The sequence below is a fragment of the Podarcis filfolensis genome (assembly GCF_964270895.1).
Source record: "Podarcis filfolensis genome assembly, chromosome: 5".
NCBI classification, from domain to species: Eukaryota; Metazoa; Chordata; class Lepidosauria; order Squamata; family Lacertidae; genus Podarcis; species Podarcis filfolensis.
Window position 1 is genome coordinate 72,273,646 of NC_139608.1, and position 21,672 is coordinate 72,295,317.

At 40.8% G+C, this 21,672-nt stretch overlaps 1 protein-coding gene and 1 long non-coding RNA gene across 2 annotated transcripts in view; one reads left to right on the forward strand and one right to left on the reverse strand.

The window, feature by feature from the left end:
- Positions 1–2,139: 2,139 nt before the first annotated feature.
- LOC310762893 lies at positions 2,140–7,998 on the forward strand. The gene is made up of 2 exons (XR_014548289.1): positions 2,140–2,498; positions 7,567–7,998. It is a non-coding gene; the product is annotated as an uncharacterized lncRNA (long non-coding RNA).
- The window catches only part of REEP3 (receptor accessory protein 3), a 31,679-nt gene continuing 17,615 nt past the window's right edge, over positions 7,609–21,672 (reverse strand). Inside the window, exons 3-8 of the mRNA XM_083614530.1 lie at positions 19,486–19,562; positions 19,064–19,184; positions 18,770–18,883; positions 13,784–13,934; positions 13,366–13,517; positions 7,609–11,685 (exon numbers count right to left, since the gene is read on the reverse strand). Coding sequence (XP_083470656.1) covers positions 11,629–11,685; positions 13,366–13,517; positions 13,784–13,934; positions 18,770–18,883; positions 19,064–19,184; positions 19,486–19,562 — 672 coding nt within the window. The 3' untranslated portion in view covers positions 7,609–11,628. The remainder of the gene's footprint in view (positions 11,686–13,365; positions 13,518–13,783; positions 13,935–18,769; positions 18,884–19,063; positions 19,185–19,485; positions 19,563–21,672) is intronic.

Here is a 21,672-nt window from a genome sequence, read left to right on the forward strand (position 1 = left end):
CCGGGTCTTAGTTTGCCTACCCATGCCTAGATACTTCTGTTCCAGGTGAATAAATACGGAGAGAAACTGGAAGGTTGTGACATTCATCACACTAGCCCCACACAGGCCCCTGATGCAATGTATGGGAAAAGGAGCAAGTATAGTAGGAACCAGTGGGGGAGACTGGCAAAGGGGAATGTACACAGGATATGCCTACTGGCAAAGCAACCTGCAGTGTGCAGGCAGGTTCTCTACCAAAACTCCGCTACCCACTTCTTCCACAGGTTTCTTATTGCATTCTTATACTGAGTCACTTACTGGAGCTTTTAAACAAACATACAAACAAACAAACAAACAAACAAACAGACCAGGAACATCTCATTCTTGGAATTTACATTTCTGCATCATAAAAACTGATTTAAGACCAAAACAGCAAATAATGGGCCCTCTCAGAATTCATATTATGCTGTTCACAAAAATAAGGAGACTAAATATTTTCTCTGTTGGGAGTATGTGTGCTTTGAAGATTATGGTTTAATCCCTTCCCAATCCTCTTTGGAGCACTGTTGTAGATTTTGTTGTTATTTTTACACACAAGTTCTGATCATGAATCAGGATCATGCCTTATGGGAGAGAGAATAACTGCTATAAAAGAAGCAGCCAAGGATGTCTTCTGACTGAGAAGCACTGGTACTTAATTAGGCTAAGCAAAGATAATATACACAGCTTTCCCAGCTCAGAAATTCCTTTTAATGTAAAAATAAGCCTATAATCATTTATGAACAGAGTGGGTCATCTGTGTGCTACCTGTTTTTCCCCTCTTCATGCAAACTTACCTTTTCATACCTTATATAGGCAAGATTGAATAGGATGGGGAGGGAGGAGGGGGAACAGGATGAACCCATAAACACAATAGCTTATGTAGACATACCCACAAGCAAATAACTAACTGTGACAAATGTCTGGCTTATACTAACAAAAGTCAGGAAATGGCTGGATAGCACTAAAGCTGTTTTTAATTTAGCCTAGCATGCCTATGTCTCAAGGCACATATGGTAGGAAAACAGTATCTTTCGGTATCATCTGGCTTGCCTGATAAGAGGCTAAGCTAGCAGCAAACCAGCTGGTGGTGCTTAGGCATTAATAGAAAGGGTTTTCAGCAAATTCCTACATACATAATTTTCTTTAATATGACCCAATGTTTATAAACATTTGAAATTTTAGAGCACTTCATAAATAAAGCATGCTTAAGCTCACTGAACTGACCATAGTTCTCTTATTCTTTGGACAACCACCTTGAGGTGCAGTCTAGATTTAAGAGCTTAGACATTACACCAGACACACAATCCGTATTTAGATTTCTGACCCAATTGATTTTCCTCAAGCACCTTCTGGGAACCTCGTATTTCCACTTTCATCCTCTACTTAAACGAAAAAGAAAAAAGGCATAGTGTTAGTAGGGCAACTCAGTTCTCTTGCAGATCATGACAGTGCTTTGGGCATGAAACTAGATGAATCCATGGTATATTCAACTGAAGCAATGCTACCAAAACAAATCCCTGCAAAGAAAAAGAGAATACAGAAGAAAACAACACAATTGCTTGCCAATTTATAAAATTAATTTAAAAAACAACACAAAACCACCTGAATAAATAGAATTGTCTAGCAAATGTAGTATAGGGACCACACTCAAGATTTGTACAGGATGTACCTCTAAATATACAATGTGTAAAGCAAGTTCTATAACACCTTGCACCTTCTATAACTGTGTATCTTCCTCCTTGCAGGCCTTCAAGCACTTTTCTGGAAATAGAAGTCTTGAAAGCCCATCCTGTTCACTCTTGTTGCTTGTGCAGGTTGGGTACTACCACAAAGCCAAATCATCTGAAGTCAAACTGCAGCAAAAGCCATGTGTGTATGAAATGACTACCCTATGGGGTGTGGTGGTTTTAGCTGCAACAGTGCAGCCATTAGCCTCAGCTAGGATAGCCAGTGGCCACAGATGATGAAAACTAGCCTGCCCAGCACAGCAACTTCTGAAAGCCACTTGTGCCTGCCTGCCGTCGTCTTCTTCTCCTTCTCCTTCTCCTTCTTCTTTATACAGCACCTTATACCCATAAGTACAACATAAAGTACAAAATATGTAATAAAAAATTTGAAACAATTAACAATACAAGCTAAAAAACCCCACAAACATTCCCAACAAAAGCTCCTACACAATACCCCAGCCCTCAAATACAGATAAAAAACCAAATTAACATATAACGTTTAAAATCATTGTAAAACCACCTGACCCAAGTTAAAACCCCATCCCTTAGTGGGTGGGGCTAAAGAGGCAGCAAGGGACAGGTTTTTGTTTGCAATATTTTGAACTTGTTGGGGTGTGTGCATTCCATCTTTCAGATCATGGATGGGGAACTAATGACTCTCATCAACCTTGGCAACTAACCACGGTGACTGGGGTTGATGGGATTTGGAGTTGAGCATCTGGAAAGCCACAGATTGCCCACCCGTTTTAGGTAGATAAAGTTTATTTTTATGTGTCATATTAAATACATTGTATCTTAAGCCTTTGAGATAGGGTGCAGTGAAACAACATAAAATTAATTCTGTAAAGAAATCGACTCCACTTTAACTGACACTACTAAGTTTATGTATACTATTTCCAGTGTTTTTCTTGGCTGTTATAATACAGGATCTGAGAATTGTTTCCATCAGGGAGCCCCTGCTTTAAAAAACAAGAGTTTGGGATTGTTGTCCTTTAGTGACCACTGTGGTTGGAAGTTCTCATATGTCTCACTGTGTGGGTCTTCCAAAAACATTCCAAGATGCACACAACCCCTCCATCAATGCGCATACAGAGCATGAGAACGACATTACTATTTCTCTTGGCATCCACTATTAAGAGGAGATTCATAGAGTTGGAAGGGACTTTAAGGGTCCTCTAGCCCAACCCTGTGCAACGCAGGAATCTCAACTAAAGCATCCATGTCAGATGGCCATCCAGCCTCTGCTTAAAGGCCTCCAAGGAAGGAGAGTTCACCCCGCTTCACTGTCAGAACAGCTCTTACTGTTAGTTAAGTGCTCTCATCAGTATCTAAAAGAATGAACTAGGTTGCAAGAGCTACAACTAAGTGATGGTACTATCCAAGCTAATGGGTAGGCCTCTCTTCCCACACCCAGCAGCTACGTAGAATAATAACCAGAGTTGTGAGCTGAAAAGCTGAAGATTGCGCCATGTTTTGCTCTGTGCTGGACTTTGGGGCTCCCCTGGAAACCTAAGGCGAAATAAGATCTGTTGGGGTGTTGATCATGCCCCACCATCCTACGCTCAGGTTGTATATATGTGTAAATATAACCATATGTCCTAAATACATCCACAGCCTTAACTGACATTCGTTCTAAGGAAACCACACCCTGTTAAAACACTTGGGACCCTTGGAGTCTCTCACCATTCAGAGACTAGGGTTGTAACATTATACAACATGCATCTCTCCTCTTTGCATGCAAATAGCCCTGATAATTGTAGCTTGATGGTTTTTAGTTTAGTAAACAGAAACACTGCTCTGGGGCTTTCTCTTTGAATTTCCAATTAGGGCATCACAACAGGAATGACAGTACTTCAAGATCATGCAATGGGCCGTTTTCATAGAAGGACTCTATCACTCTCATTGCCAGCTTGGCTAGAATATACCGTATTTTTCGCTCTAAAACACGCCCCCGACCATAACTCGCACATAGTTTTTAGAGGAGGAAAACAAGAAAAAAAATATTCTAAACGAAACAGTGAATGTATGATTTTTGTGGTTCATGCTGTGGCCACAGACATGCGATCTGACGGTGAGTTTGAGGTAGCCCAATGCAAAAATCCTGAAGATCCATGTGGATCCGTGCTTTGTAACCACGTTTTAAGTGGGGAGGGAAGGAAAAGCACTCAAGGGACAAGGAACACGTGTGGGGTGGGTGGAGAAGGATGCTGTTAATAATGCAGAAGAGGGGTATAAGAGGAGAAGCAAGCAGGCTCTGCTTCTCTCCCTCCTCCCCGGCTCGCTGAAAAACTTTGCTGCCATTTAGCCAGCTGAGTGGGGAGGAGAGAGGGACAGAGAGCCTGCTTGCTTTAAAGGAGCCAACCGGACAGGAGCCGCTTACACTCGTGTAAGCGGCTCCTCTCCTCTCCCGCTTTGCTCCTTTAAAGCAAGCAGGCTCTCTGTCCCTCTCTCCTCCCCACTCAGCGGCTCTTCTCCCGCTTTGCTGTTTCAAAGCGAGCCACGGAGGAGGGAAGGAAGGGGAACCATGGATCTTCTACTCATGACTGCAGCAGATCCCCCCGCCATCCGTAGGCATTCACTCCATAACACGCACAGACATTTCCCCTTACTTTCTAGGAGGAAAAAAGTGGGTGTTATGGTGCAAAAAATACGGTACTTTGAATACTTCTAGGGAAGTTACTCTTCAAAGAATAGAAGGCAGAGATTTATGTGTTGAAAAATATTGGAATGTACTTTTAATGCCTAAGACAATCCAAAAGGAGTTTTCTGCATCTGCTGAGAGATGAGACTTTGGGGAGCTTTATGTTGTGGGGTCCGATTGCTGCTGCTGCTGCATGGCTGCTATTACGGTATTGCCATAATACCCATTCATCCTGTGCAATTTGACATTACAAGACTACAAATTACAAAAGCACCCATTCAGGGGCTTCTGCACTGTGCCATCTCAAAGAGCTGGGAAGCCACAGAGAAGAGACTTGCACTTTAAGCCTGCAGTATATTGTGAGACTGTGAAGAAAGAGCTTGAGGGGCAGGGCAAACAGTTTGGTGCATTGAAAGAACCTAAGATTAGCCAGCTGGATCAGGCCCATCTAGTCCAGCATCCTGCTTTCGTAGTGGCCAACCAGATGCCTGTGGGAAACCAGTAAACCGAAGTTGAGCACAAGAGCATTCTCCCCTTCCATGGTTTCCGGCAACTGGTATCTGGAAGCATTTCTGCATCCAGCTGTGGAGGGAGAGCATAGCCATCATGGCTAGTAGCCATCAATAGCCCTCTCCTCCATGAATTTGTCTAATCCTCTTTTAAAGCCATCCAAGTTGGCGGCCATCACCACCTCCTAGGGGAGCAAGTTCCGTAGTGTAACTATGCGCTATGTGAAGAAGTACCGTATTTTTCGCCCTATTGGACGCACCGGCCCATAGGACGCAGCTAGTTTTCAAGGGGGGGGGGAAATCTAGGGGGAAAATATGATTTTCCCCCCCCCGCAGCTCTGGGAGTAGCGGACAGGCTGCACGCAGCCTGTGCACTACTGCAAGACCTTCTCCCTGCTTTTGCGGGAGGTGGTGGAATTCCCCCACCTCCCGCAAAAGCCCACAGGCGCCGAGTGCGACTCCTACGGGCTTTTCGACCAGGAGGGAGAAGGGACTGAAACGGCCAGTCAGTCCCTTCTCCCTCCTCGGGGAAAAGCCCCCAAGAGCGGTGCACTCTTTAAAGGCTGCGCAGCTCCTACGGGCTTTTCCTAGAAAAGCCAGCAGAAGCCGCGGAGCCCCTTTAAAGAGTGCGCGGCTTTTGCCTGCTTTTGCGGGAGGTGGGGGAATTCCCCCATCTCCCGCAAAAGCCCACAGGAGGGTTGGAGAGTAGCGGGAAGGCGTGCGACGCCTTCCCGCTGCCCCCCAATCTCTGGGGCAGGCGATGGGGGAAGCGCTGATTTCCCCACCGCCAGCCTCCAACCCTGGTTGGAGAGTAATGGGAAGGCGTCATGCGCCTTCCCGCTGCCCCCCATCCTCTGGGGCTGGCGATGGAGGAGGCGCTGCTTTCCCCCACCGCCAGCCTCAAAGAGCAGACTCTCCTGGCTTCAGCGGAAGCAACGCAAAGCCTCCGGAGCGCAGGCTTCGGAGGCTTCGCGTTGCTATCGCTGAAGCCAAGGAGCCTGCATTCGCCCCATAAGACGCACACACATTTTCCCTTCATTTTTGGAGGGGAAAAAGTGCATATTATAGGGCGAAAAATACGGTACTTTCTTCCAGCATTCAGCTTCGTATTTCATAGAATGTATGAAAACCTTTCTATTCTCTAAGGCAGCATACCCAATGGTTTATTCAGTGAGGAAGGTTGTTAGAGACAGGCAGTATGTATGATACAGGGTATCAGAAACCAGAACAGTGGGAAAGCAGTGGAACAAACACTTATTAGATCTGCCCATCTTTGCAGATCAATATTTTCCATGTGCAATTCTTCAGGTGTGCATATGAACCATAATTGCAAGTCTTAACAGTGCCATTGGGCACTGGGTTCTGCTTCCTGGGCAACACCCAACAGCTAGTTGAATGTATGCCACTTAGACTACCCATTTTTCCTTTCATGTATTCCATCCCTCTTATTGCTCTGTAACTTTCCCATGAGAGAATTGGTTACATCCAACAAGACAGCATAAAAAGATATCCATGTTGTTCAGAAATATAAAAATGGTGGCCTGTACATCTATCTTTCCAAGTGATCCTGCCCGCTCAGCAGTTCCACTAATCCACTTTCCTCTGTGCATTGACACCAAAATTCCAGTTTAGCCAAAAATTTATTCTATGTTATTTAATAAATTATAGGATGATTTAATAAAGTAGCCTAAACATCTTAAGTGAAAAAAGCAAAAACATTATAACTCCCCACTGTCAAACATCTTTCTACTGTAAGGCAAGACACAAATCAACAGAATCCTAAGATGTACTTGTCTCTGACAAGATGCACAGACAATCTAATACAAAAGTTAAAAGCATTGCACATGAAGAATTCAGGGGGTGGAGTGAGCAGCCAACCCACTTAGTTGATTCCAAGACATTTCGTCTTCAGCAAAATTGCACGTTTCCCATCCCAGTGGAGAAAAGACGCTGGAAGGTCACATATAGCTCACTCACACAAGTGTTTCCAATCAAAAGCTCCTTCCCAAAATTATCAACAGTGCTGGCGTAAGCTTTTTTTAAAATAAAAAACAACCATGGAAGTGAAAAATATGTTCAGAAGAAAAATAAAAACAATTGTTTTTATAAGAACGATGAAATCACATCCTTATATTTTAGTTTTGAAAGGAATATTTTCTCAAGCTTGGCAAGACATGATCATTGCAACTCAAGAGGGCACGCCTGAGGATATTCTGGCTCAAAATAAATAGTAGCTTGTGCAGTTTACTCTCCCATAAAATGTAACCATTGCTACCATGTGCCACCATTTCTAAAAATGACCCTGCCACATTTAGACAGATGTTCGAGATTATGATCAGGATTTAAAACAACCATGAAACTATTTCAGCACAACTAAAGAGGTTTCAGGCTATTTCTTGCTCAACCAGGAATTCACCCCCCCCCCCAATGCATTTGAAAGTGAGATAGTTCAGCTTGGTATCAGATCACTTTTGGGATCTTTTCTGGAGAGGAGACAAAGGCTTTAGCTAAGCTAAAGGAGTCTTGGCCTTGCAAGCATCCCTGGGATCAGAGCAGGTTTAAAGAGAGATGTGGAAGAATGACAATTTGCAATTGGTATGATTCCAACCATTTTAGATTTGAGGCAGCTCAGTACATTACTTCCTATAATGTTTTTATTTCCCTACAGATATCAAGCTGCATGGCATTTGAATGAGACAGGACAAAGACATTGAAAGTATTCATTTTATTAAGTTTTTTTTAAAAAAAAATCTTTTCAAGAGCCATTGCATCTTCAAAAATAGCATATACATAGGTAAAGAAGTATCAGTACAAAATTCAGTACTACAAATATGTAAACAAGTTGACAGTCTGTTACAGATGGGAAAGTTAAAGCTTGCAGTCTTAAAGCTGCAATTAGTCAATATGTTGAAATTGCATTTGTAAGAGCTGGTAAGTAGAAGCAGTCCTTGAAAATAGTTTAATGTTTCTTTTGCATAATACATACTTCATTCAACATTGATCTATCATCTTTCAACAAAATACCTTGTTTTTGACGTGGTAAAACCATTATATTTAATTTGCAGCAATTATTTTGCCATTCTTTGAATCCAAAAAGTTATTTGAATCCAAGAAGCTAAAAAATGGATTTTAAAAATGGGAGACAGGAATTGCTTTTCATTCATTTCACTGAAGGACAACCTCACTGAGTGAGTGTCCAAGGAATGTGCCACTTGTAGTTTCCATGGGTGCACACGAAGCGGCCTTTAGTCTTTCGATATACTTGAACCAGGAAGATTCAGCCAACCAAGAGCTCCCTTTGTATCACACCCATACCATACAAGTACAATCACACCTGCACCATACACATGCAAGCACTACATGTAACTTTTGACTATTCATGATACAAGTACACACCAACAACATAACATACAAAGCAGCCCTTAAGCCTTACAAATTTTCAGGATGAGTCTGTTTGACAAAAGGCATGGATATATTAAAAAAATAGCTGAAATAACGTATAATTTCGCAATCACTTCCTATACAGTTCCTTTGAAATTATCTGGTTGGATCAGTTGAAGGAAGATACAAAACTATTTTGTCTGACCCAGTATGGTGTATGCTTCTACATAACAAGCCACAAGTTATTTTAAAAGCAAAAGTGGAAGATACAAGGCTGGCTTATTTTAGAACTACGGTCCTCCAGCATGTAGGCTTCAAAAAAAACCTAAGGCTGATTTAAATTTTGTTAACAGAGGGATTATACAACGGAAAGACTTGTGAAAGATAATGCTGGGAACACATCTCCAATTCAGATACTATACTCCTTTCTCCCTACACTCAGTGTAACCACGTTAGTAGCTACTCTAGAGAGTAGCCAAACTAGAGAAGCTACCATTCAGCAATTAGCAGCTACATAGGTGGCTTTTTAAAAAGAAATTGCAGCCACAGAGACATCAGTCTGAATTGGGAACTTTGTGTGGGAATAGCCCCCCCCCCCGATTTTCAATTGGGGGGGATGCTCCATGCCAATCAGCCCCATCCCCAGCAGCTGTAATTTACCTTTTAAAAAATCAATCATGTATCTAATTTTGTGAACAGCATCTTAGCAAGTTGGGTACAAAAATGTAAAAGCAAACATTGTTTCTTATTAAAATCCTGTTTCCAAAGCTGAAGAGAAAACAGTTCTTTAGTTCCTTATTCGGAGCAAGCCGTCAGTATTCAGAATAAATGGTAAATTCTTCTCTGGAGAAGAGACACTTCCACATGGCATGAATTAAAAATTGTGAAGCATATACATATTTGGAACCACTTCCTTTGGAACCACTTTAACAAGTTAAAACCCTAGTACCAACATATATAACAGCAGCAATTTTTTTCAAGTGTTTGGTTAAAAGTGTGCAGCACTCAAAGCTGTGAAGATCAGGCTTAAAATGTGAACCTCTTTTCATGATTTCTTAAATAACATTTAATGGCTGAGGGTCTGACATGGTTCTTGCATCCAGAAGCAATACTAAAACTCCTGGTTATTCTAATAGATTTGGAAGATTCACCTGTCTAAAAAGGACAAGTCATTCCTCAGGAATCTAGCCAAAAATAATAGTATTTTGTGAGCCAGCACTTAAGTAGTGAACACTTAAGAATATCAGGATTTAGAACATTTCAAGTGCTACTCTTGAATGGCATAACGAACATCACAGAAGTGTATCAAGTTAACGCAAACTCTACAGATTATGCTTGTTATACATAAGTAAGATATGTACATATATGTAAGCCCAACTATCCAGTTGCTCTGGATCGTATCCAACAAAGTATTTCAGTATCTGGCTGTGTAGCTGAACTTTCCATCCCTCTCCTTTCTTCTCCCATGAGAGCCCTAAATCTGTTCTGGGGTTTCACCAACCCTCTGCAGCAGATTTGGGGAAGACAGGCAGGGAAAGGGCAAATATGACACGGGAAATGAAAAATCTTGCAACTGCTTGGTTGCATTCCACCCTTGTGTTCCTGAAATGGCCTTCAGTTCTCTGCAGTGCCCCAACATAAAACCTTCAATGTTTTACAAAAGAATAAAAAAACACAAGAACAATAAAAAGCACATGCAAGATGATTCTTAAACACTAGAAACACAGGACTCTAAAATAATAGAACTAAATTTAGAGTGTGCAAGTTTTTCCTGTTTCTTGAGTTTTACATGTCTAGTACACGGTACACCATACGACTGCTGGTATCCAACAAAAAGGTTTGAAATCTTATGGGTCTTCAACTTGTAGTTAAATTCCTTTATATACATTCCAAAAAGAAAAGGCACCTGGCCCATATTACTCAGCTGCGTGCTCTCACATGCAGCAGTGAACCCATAAGAGAAAGTCCACACGAAGATAAACTTGGTAAGAGTTGCATGCAGAAAGTGCTAAGTTCAATCCCTGATGGTCTCCAGGTGTTGCTTGGAGAAATACCTGTCTGAAACACTGAGGAGGTGCTGCCAGTGTAGACTATACTAAACTAGATAGACCAACGGTCTGACTGTGTTGCAGCTTTCTATGTTCCTTGGTCAACACTGCATTGAAAAAATCCAATTAGAACTGCAATACTACAGATCACAGCATGCAAGTGTCCAGATACAGATAACAAAGGGACTTGTGTAACACATTTATTGTGGCACAAACCTCTGTGGACTACAGTGCACATCTACCTGTAACTCAGGGTAACACTTCATGTATCTGTGAACTGTAGTTCATGGAAGCTCATGCTTGTTGTTTTTGCTGCAAAAGACTAGCACAGGGGTTGCTCTGGAAAGAGATAATGTTCTGAGTGATCAACTCGGCTGTAATGCACAGGCTACCCTCAAATTCCTGGTTACAGTAAAGCAATATACAGACCTCCAAACAATGAAACAAATTATGTGAGCCTTCTGGGGTTGTTGTTGTTATTTTAGTTGTATACCGCAAATTCATATAAAAATCTATCTATGCAGCGTACAGAATTTCAACTAAAACCAACTTCAGACTGAATAAAGCAGTCTCCCCATGTCACATAGCAGTGAGGAAATTATCAAAAGCAGTTTGTCATGTTTTAAGAAAGTGAATTCCACTAGGTAGCAGAAACCCCTTGAATGGCCATAAGTTGTTCTTTGGATCCAAGCCATTAAGAAGATTAATTGTGAATAACTTTTTCTTTCACACTCAATACTCTTACATTGCATTTTAAGAATTTTAAAGGAATCTAGCACAATGATGCATTCAAGTATAAGCTTTCCAAGTATAAAAAGGAAATTCTGGAAGTGCTGAGATTTTCAGTAAGTGTTGGCATTAACCAAGCACAATGCTCATCCACAAAAGCCACAATTAAAAGTCTCTAAGAGTCAGCCGTTAAATTATTTCACTTATGAAGTACAAAAGCGTAATGTGCTAACCTAAACATATTAGCAATTAGTTTTAAGAAACTGAGATTAAACACAACTCCACTCTTTAAAGCAATATATTCTTACCACCATGACTGAATTATTGATATGGATAATCCCTAAACATAGTAGCCAGTTAAGTCAGGTATGCACGCAGAGCTCTGTGCATGCAGGGCTTTCCCCTTCCTCTTCAATGATCAAGAAAATGGACTACACAGGCAATGGGAATCCACACGTATGCCAAGTGTTTCCCTTCAGAGAATGGGGAAGTCCTATGCAGGACATGGCCCTATTGTGGGCCTGCAGGAAGCAACTAATATAGCAGTTTGACATGCTGAATTGTGAAATCGTTTAGAAGTACACTTGTGGTCTTCTCTTCACTTTGTATTTTAATGAGCCATACCGCACCTGAAAGAAAAAAATGGCATGGAAGATTTAGATACGCAGGGCAAAATCTGGTGCAAAATTTGTAAAACTGGCTGTTTATTTTCTGTCAGGAATAGAATCAAGAATAAGGACATGAATGAAAGTGTTAATCCAATTATGTGAAATAAAAACAGCTTCAGATCATTAGCAGCCTTTAAAAACTTCCAGTCTGTTCACAGGGGTAAGCCAATATGGTGTCCTTCACATGTAGTTTGATTACAGCTCCCACCATCTCTGAACATGCCAGCTGATAGGAGGCCAAAACATCTGGATGGTTCTATGTTTGTTACCCCAAATGACCACTACAGAACACACAACCAGGTTGATGCATACAGTACAGTCATCAAGTGCTATTGCACTCCCTTCCCATTGTTAGTTCCCTTAGCATATGAATGATTTGACAAAATACTGAACAGAAAAACCTGGCAAAGCAGGACATGGAAGAAACAGATAAAAGCATATTTGAAGGCTGGAACAGAATAATGCTGTGCGAATGTCACTTAAACCACAATTTGAGAGATCCAGAGCCAACTGCTGGAACAGCAATCTCCCTCCCTCCTAGGGAAAACATGTTCCCCCTCCCAGCTTCAGCATAACTCAGAGGGATTTCAGCATTATTCCTTTAACCAGGCATTGAACCCAAATGTTCAGTCAGTTCCAACTTACCCTGACCTATGGTACAAGAGAAGGGGGAATGGAGTCCTGAGAGGGAAGGGAGTAGAAAGAATGAGCAGGGGACTCCCCACTGCTTAACCCAGCCTTCCTCAAGCTGGTGTCGTCCAGATTTTGTTGGGACTCCAGTTCCCATGGGCATCATGCTGGGGAAGGTTGCTTAACTACTGTTAAAAGGCAACCAGTGCATCACTCAGAAAAAGTTCATACACTAGTAAACCAATTTATAAAATCATAGCTGAAGACTGCCAGATGCACCTTTTGAATTATAGCACTTTGAACAACCAACTATGGTAGCATGATGAGCCAACAGTTAATATTTAAAGGCCGTTTGTATCATGAAAAAGCTTTAATAAAACCTTATTTTGAAAAAAGAAAGGCTATGTTTCAAAATATCCCCCCAGAGAGGCATAAAACATACACACACACAAAAAAAGACTCTCTTCCAGGCAGCCTTAGAATCACCAAAAAAATCAGCAAAACAAAAAGATGTCAGTAACAACAGTGGAAAAAGCTGCATAAAACACACATTTCCCTTGATCTGGTTCTTGCTGCAGAGCAAGCTGGAAATATTCAGCTTATTAGGTGTTATTTCATGTGCCTATTGTCAGAGACATGGCCTGGAGCAGCTACCCCACTCTGCTGGGGGCAGAATGGTCAGGGAGGGTTTCTGGCTAACAGGGCTCTGAACTGCAGGACACACAGGGACGTCAACAAAATGGCTTCCAAGTGCCCTCAGCAACATTGTGGAGCATGAAGGTTGTCTTGGTAGTCTTGTGACCTTCATGTGATAAACAGGAAGATCAACTGCTCGAGCGCAGATAGCATAAATTCTTATCGGAACCTAAGCAAACAGGAGTGAGAGTGCATTACTGCTGTCCATCAGGAGATCTGGAGTGAGGTGTTGCCAATATGTAAATGACATACAGCTCTATTTCTTTGTACCATCTGAACACAGAACTTTATATTATTAAGTAGAGATGTACTTGCCTCTTTGCGGCCTTTGATAGTTTTTACCGATTTCATACTTTGTGTTCGCCGGAGACCTCTCTGAGTGAACGTCTCATCCTCTGAATACGTCCCTTCCCTCTCCTCATCTGTTTTATCATCTTCAGAATCTTTTTTTAATGGAATATTGTAACCTGATACTGCAAAGTTGAAAGTTTATTAAATTATAAATCATTGGTATAAATTATCTTTAAATAAGGCGAATACTGGGGACTAGAAAAAGCTGGGCTATCCTGATAAAATCTGCAGGAACAAGGCTTTCTCAGTTTCCAGTAAAATAACATGGTTGTATTCATCCACTGCTTGCTTTATACAAAATTTAATGGGCAACATCCAATATCAGTTATCACCTGATCTAGCAAAACCAGAAACATCCCAGTTCTTTTAGTAATATACAAACCTAAAGTTTCATTGGTGGTGGAGCTTCTGCTTCTCTTTTTTGTATCAGGTAATGTTTGGTAGTGTCTTTGTCCCACTGGTTCATCACCTTGTATAGCTGTTAAGTCATGCATACTGAAACTCCGCAGCTTTTCAGTTATTGCCCCTTGACCCTGAAAAATTAAGGGGGGAGGGGGAAGAGAAATGTTTCAATAGGAAAAGGATCATTTTCCCCCAAAGTTTATTTGTAACAGTCAAAATACAAATTGTACTATTACAAGGCATCACATGCAGTGCTTCTATTTCAATCAAGCATATTGTGTTCTTTTGTGCAACACCTTGCTTAAACATAAACTTAAAACTTGCATAATACAAAATTTACACTAGTAAACCAATTTATAAAATCACATTCTCTCTTTAAAAATAATGTCAGATCTTGACTGTATGTTAAAAGTTATGTTCTGCAGAAACGGAGGTTTCCCAGTTTTGTATTAGAGCTGAATTGTATTGTTACACTCCCAGTTGTAGATTAAGGGAGTGACAACGCAATTCTACATACATCTTCGACTGAATAATTCTCGTTGAAATCACTGGAGCTTATTCCTGATCGTGCTGTAACTATTGCAGCATAGCACATGTACAAGTGCCTCTACGGAAATGGAGCTGCAAAAAATACACCTGGAAAAGCTCTATCCCTTAAATAATTATAAGGGGCATGTAAAGTTCTGGGCAAGCTGACAGTTTTGAATGCAACAAATAAGATTTCTTATCTAGCAATGCTTCCAAGTGTCAAGATGACACCTGTTGTTGTTTTAAAAAAAGATGGTGTGTGTGTGTGTGCGCGCGCACATGTGCAAGACAGGGCTGAAGCATGCAAGTGCATGCAGCACCTGCAATAGTTTCTATAGTCTGTGAACAAGCCTGTGCAAGCCTGAGGCTCTTGCATTTCTCTCTCTGCTTTTTCCTCCGGCCTGGGTGTAAGAAGGTTTTTTGGATACTTCCACTTCCATTTTAGATTAACTGCCACTTGTTGCGCTGCCCAAACCCAGCCATGGTTGGTTCGAAACAAAACAGCTTGTTTTAAATCGAGCCAGAGTTTTAGATTAATTACAGTTTAGGGTTCAGAGGAAATGCTAAACTGTGGTTAATCAGAACAAAAGTTTCTGATTTGCTCCTCACACAGCTGCACAAGAAGTGGTGGGAATGCACAAGTCTTGAGGCTCGGACAGCCTCATCCCTATAGTGATTAACAAGGTTTATCATGAGATCTATCCAAGTTGTAGAAGCCAAAGTGACAAAGTGTACTAGTAAGGCAATGCAGAAAATCAGCAGTTAAAATGTAAGTAGAACGCTGGCAGAAGCACAGTATTCAGTGTTTTGCACTATGTACCACATGTATTTGCCCAGATAGTCAGCACAGTGGTACCTCCGGTTGTGGACGGGATCCATTCTGGAGCACCTGTCAGATCCCGAGATTTCCGCAACCAGAGGGACCGCTTCTGCGCATGCGGCAAAACCTGGAAAAATACTTATAGGTTTGCCACGTTCACATCCTGAAGGATACGCAACCGGAGGTGTGCTTATCCAGAGGTACCACTGTATTGGCTGTGCAAAGAGTCCCCTGTCATGTAACTACTTTGTAGATACAGAACACATGAAAGTACTTCATACACAACACTCAATTTATAGAATTGCTTGCCATAATACGTAGTTATAGCTACTAGCTTAGATGACTTTAAAAGAGATTAAACAAAATCATGGAAAACTGGTCTATCAGTGGATACTGGCTGCCACAGCTAAACGGAGCCCCAGTGTTCAGAGGCATTATACTAAACATGAGGTGTTGGGATGTACAAGTTGCTGCTGCTTTCATGAATTGCTTGTGGACTTCCTGGAAGTATTTGGCTTGTTACTGTTAGAAACAGCATTCTCAACTAAAAGCATTTCCCTCCATCTTAAGTGTAAGTCAGGACCATTTCAAATACCCAACCCAGATTACTCATTTTTGTGAAATTCTATTTAGCATCTGGATCACAATTTCTGTATGAATGAGCCCCAATCTATTAAAAATAGTCTTATAATTATGTACTTACTCTGAGAATTTTTACAGCACTCCAGCTTTTATAGGTCTCCAGTTGTCAGGGAACAGCATCTTTGACCCAACTAGCTTCCTATCCTATATTGCCTTTAATTGTGTCCTCCTGTCATATAGGATCTTTAATGCAGCCTGTGCCTCATATATCCATTCCATCTGGTACAATCTCCTGGCCATAAAGCTCCAAATTTTATTAAAATATAATTACCGAGTTTACACTTAAGCATCCAAGCTCATACAAGTTACCTTTCCTTATTTATTTTAAGCATGCAGATGGTGAATTTCCTTGCTGTAAAACTTCCATGTGCTATATTAAGCAGTTCTGCCCATGTGAATTAATTCACTAACAGGACCAGCAATCCTTTCAAGCACATTTGGGAGAAATTTGGTTTAACAAAGGGCTGCAGTTATGGCTGACAAAGTAGCCTTATGCCATTCATTTTCTTGTTTTCAGCTGTCAACACATTAGTACTGTAGTAACATCCTTAGAGGTTGCATGATATATAATAACCTGTTTAAACATAGATCTGAAACATGGTATAAATGGTCAGAACTTCTCATACAAATCTTTGTCCTTGAGCAAAAAGCTACAAATTGGCAGTAACCAAAGGCTGTTATGAACCTCTGTAGATAAACCAGGAGGAATCATCTCAGAACAATAAATTATGTATTTGGAAATATAATGGTCTTCATTAAACAGCTATTTCTCAGGATAAGAGTAAATAGACAAAGCATGGCCAAATATAAAATACTACGTATGAAAGCGAAGTGAGAAGCTACTTTGGCTGCATACCATCAGCAGTTTGCAGCATTTAATGTTGAGGAAATGAAACCTTGAGAATAGCAGGTACAGGAAAAATGGAAGCCATAAACAAGCCAAACAGGACGAAAGCTGAACATTATGACCCTACATTATTGTTTTCTTTCAATAAATTGAGCTCCAACGTTCAGGAAAATCCTGCCTTGATCAAGACTGAAGAGAGGAAGGTTAGGTCTCATGTCTCAGCCTTAAGAAATCCTGGATGTGTGGTTTCTCTGCGTTTGTAAGAACACAGTGGTCACATCAAACAGGCTACTGCCAATTCAGAAAGAACTGATGAGGTAGACATAACACTAAGCCATAGTTTAAAATAAAAAAGAGCCACAGCAAGTCATGCGCTCACATACTCTCTCCCTGGTGCAGATGTGAGTGTGAGTGCACATATGCCAAAGACAGGCAGGATTTGATCAACTGAGGCCTTAAGGAGTCAAGCAATTTCCCCTAAGAATGGCAAATTCTGCATACCCTTGCCAACTAGTAATTATTCCTCCTCAGAATCTCATCTAGTGTCAATTAAAGCAATAGCTATTTCCTGAATAAAATGGCCATGTGCAGAATTTGAGTAGTTGTTTACCAAGAATATCTGACAACCAGTTCAAACGTTATCCTGCTGCCTAAACACAACACACAGATTATGGCTGTTTGAAAGCTTTTCACTTGGCAGCACTCCATGAGGAGTGGCAACAATCTCAGTTATTCTTAGCACATCAAACCCAAAAGCATGGGCCACTGAACTGCTGTACAGACATTTCCACTCATATGCAAAGTTTTAGACTAGAAATGGGGTACCTGTAGCCTTCCAGATACTGCTGCACTACAACTCCCATCACTGGCTATGCTTGATCTAAGGATATGTCTAGTGTCCTGATGCCAGCTGAAGTTCATCAGGTATCTGCTACGAGTAAGGCCTTTGGGGCGGCAGTGTCAATTTTATAGAATACTCTCCCTAGGGTTTCAACAACTGATCCTTCTGGCACGAGGTTCATCTGGCTTTTTTTAGGAAGGATTTCAGCCTGACTGCTCTGACATATCCATGTCTTGCTGCAAGCTGGTTTTTCCTGCTCTACTGATTTGTTTTTGCTTCTCTTGTAGTATCTAATGTGAATCTGACTGTTTAAATGTTCACATTTCTTGTTCTGAGATTTCATTCACCTTGAGGAAAGTGAAACAGAAGGGCAGGGGCTTTGCTCTGAAGATACCTCTTTAAAGTTAGCCAGATCGGCAAGTTGACAAGCAGGGCACTGTTAGCTTTAAGTACGGAATATTTTAAAGCATTTCCACTACCTTTTTCTTTCTGATCCATTGACTGCTGGTGAAACTTGTCTACAAAGCATTGCTACAAGTATTAAGAAGGTTACACTTCTACTAGTTGCAGTTATAATTTCCTAGAAATATGAAAGACAGGGTGAAAAGAGGAAGCTACCCTTCACTAATGCATGGAAATTTACTGCAGGCAATGTCCATCTTGTTCAAACTATCTTGTCCCATTTATTCTAAGCACATCTTTGACTGGAGGTGTATAGATTCTCCTTTTATATTGCTATAGTTACAAATGTTGACTTCATTAGTGTCCATTAGCTACATGCCTGAATTACAGGAAGAGCCAAGAAGCTTATTACTTAGACACGTCACAGAAAGTCAGGAGCACCTTTTGGGTCCAAGTGCAGCAGCCCAATTAAATTAATGTTTTCCAATATCACACAACTCTAAGCAAGAACAGTTATGGTTCAAGTTCATGTAGTGAATTAATATTTTATTCTAAAAAAGGTAAAGAGAATTCAGTGGGGATTCATATTAATTTGCCAACTCATATGTACTGTAGCACTGCTTCATGCTTTAATTTCCACGAACAATTACCTCAACTTGATTGAAGGAAAACAGCAGAAAGAAGCCAGAAATCCTACGGAGTGTGATTACCAGCAAGAAAAGGCAACAAGAGAGAAAGAAAGGGTCATCTTCACTATTTTTTTAAAAAAATCATAATACAGCTAGTGCTTAAGAGAGGACATACTTTTAGAACATGCTGTTAGAAAAAAGTTATCCAACTTAATATGCAATGTATTTTTATAATGAACGGTTAAGTAATATTTTACCTTTACAGCTGCTGTCACTGCGGCAGTAGCAGCTAAATTTAAGCCTTGTTTACCAAAGTTAACCATTGTTTCATAACCGCGTTCTTTGGCTTGCACAATATATTCATCAATCTCCTAAGGGGGAAAACAGGCAAACAGTGTGGACATTAATCTAATTTGACATAACATTCTCAGTGTTAAATACAAAGTACTATGCAAGTTTCTCCTCCCCTCCCCTCCCCACCCCACTTGCATTAATTTTTTTTATATTATGGAATAAATTATTTTAAAAACACAAAGAGAGGAATGTCTCACCCTTTCTCTTGAAGAAAGTAGAGGATGAAGAAACTTCCTATATATTAAACTTGCCCCTCTAGTATATGGAGAGAGCAACCAAATAACAAATGCAATCTTCAGTTCGTAGTACAATGGAAACCTGCAAAAAAAAATCAGAATTCAAAATTGGGTTCTGTTATTTTAGAAACAGGTACATTCCTTCTAGATCAGAAAGCTCTGGATGATATTGAATAATAACACGTTATAAACAAAAGCTTTTTTTGGCTTTACTTTAATTATCTATAATCCTTAATCTAGTTTTACATATTATTGCTATTTTATAGCTCTACCTTTTTCAGAACTAGCATGGGATAATTCGGATAAAGGGTATGTGACACTATAAATATGTCAAAACACAACTGGAATTGTAACATTATGCTCTGAACCCAAACATATCTTACCAAGATATCATGAGGTCCGTTATTGTTTCAGTAACAGTATAAAGAGCAAACACAATCCAGTACATCATCCACCGCACCTGAAAAGGAAAGATGTGACAACCATTTTAATTTCCAATACATCAATGACAGGAACACAGGATACACATTTTGCAGTGATTTAAACTATGCTTACTTGCTGCTTGTATTCATGTTTTAGAAAGATGGGAACCATAGGTAGCAGACAGCAGCTGAAAGAGTCAGAACATTTCTGATAAACAGCCCTTTTACTCTAGCTTAAATCAAAGCAGCTCTGATAGCCTGACCAACTTCTGCCGGAAAATGAACAAAACAACCTATTTGGAAGAAGCAGCTATTGTTTCACTACCATGAGTTAAATCATACAACAAGGAGAAAATACCCTCCATTCCATCGCTTTCCTTAAAATGCGGACTCATGCTTGCAAACCACCCCACCCCTTTCTTCAAAAAAGATAATCTAGCCTTTAATGCGGACAAAACAGAAAAGTAGCACCACTGAGAATCTTCTAAATATAATTCTCACTAGTTAAGCAAGCTGCAGAAAGTGATACATGTACATTTAAGCAAGTATTGGCAGTAGCAGTACACGGTACAGGATAGATGAACAGATAGATATCTCCACCAAAATAAAATTTTATATCAAATTAATTTTATGTGAGTGCTGATAATTTTGTGTTAGTGTCAGATGGAACCCTACTCATTTTGTATCACAGGACTGTTGCTGACCCGATAGGTATAATATAACCTATGGCAATCTATACAGTCCAACAGTTCCAGCCCTTAGCAAGCTACCAGATCATTGCAAAGTTTACAGTGGTTTAGCTGGGTCCCATCGCCTGTGTTCAGTTTGAGACCTCCAGCATCCTAAGGTAAAGGTAAAGGGACCCCTGACCATTAGGTCCAGTCATGGCCGACTCTGGGGTTGCGGCGCTCATCTCGCTTTATTGGCTGAGGGAGCCGGCGTACAGCTTCCGAGTCATGTGGCCAGCATGACTAAGCCGCTTCTGGAGAACCAGAGCAGCACACAGAAACGGCGTTTACCTTCCCACTAGAGCGGTACCTATTTATCTACTTGCACTTTGACGTTCTTTTGAACTGCTAGGTTGGCAGGAGCTGGGACCAAACAATGGGAGCTCACCTCACCCCGTCGCGGGGATTCAAACCGCCGACCTTCTGATCGGCAAGTCCTAGGCTCTGTGGTTTAACCCACAGCGCCACTCGCATCCCTTTCCAGCATCCTATACAGAGGCTAATCAGAGCTATCCCTCGCTGCAGTGGGTAGGCTTAATATCCACTTCTGCTGGCATGCTACACTCACTTAATGATACCGGGTTCCAATCCAGTTCAGAAGTTCATTATCTTGCTTTAATAAGACACAGAAACACACCAATCCAAATCACTGTTCCATCACTGACCCACTGAGTCTATAGAGACTGGCAGTAGCTTTCCATAGTTTCCGGTGCAAGTCTTTCCCAGCTCTACCTACGACTTTCTGCAAACAAAACATGCTCTCCTATAAAGCTATAGCCCTTCTCCAAATAAGTCTGTGGCCTGTGCATACAACCCCTTTGCATGAACTGTGATTGAACCACATTCTCTAACCAGTTTCCCATTTCACCCATTTACCGATTCTGGAACAAGGCAGACTCTTTAAAACAGTTTTGAACCACAGTTTCAAGATTTTGACTTGTTCTGAACTTGGTAGGCATGGTCTCCCTGTTCTAAAGAAAGGGGAAAGTGTGATTAGAGACTTCCTGATTTAAATCACAGCTTATGAAAAGGGTGTGTGTATGGGTGTATCTTGTTCAAATCTCAACCTAAGTGAATATATAGTCATCCAAAAGTGATCAGTAAGTGGACCAGACAAAAGAATCTGAATGCAGAAGCACAGACTGGATGAAATGTCATGGAGAGTCTTCCTTAAAATGTGCTTTGAAAGAGAGCACAGATTCTCAAAGCATGCGATGGGCAAGAAAAGCGTCTGTAGTCACTATTTTTGCCGCTTGAAAAATGAACTGCAGTATTAAGTCCAAGGATTTATTCCCATAGGATATTTTAATCTGTCTCTTTTACATTTCCTACACACATTTATGTCATACTTGGTAATTTAGAGGGTTACCAGAAGGGATCTATTGCTAACTACGCTATACAAACAACTACAAAAATAGCC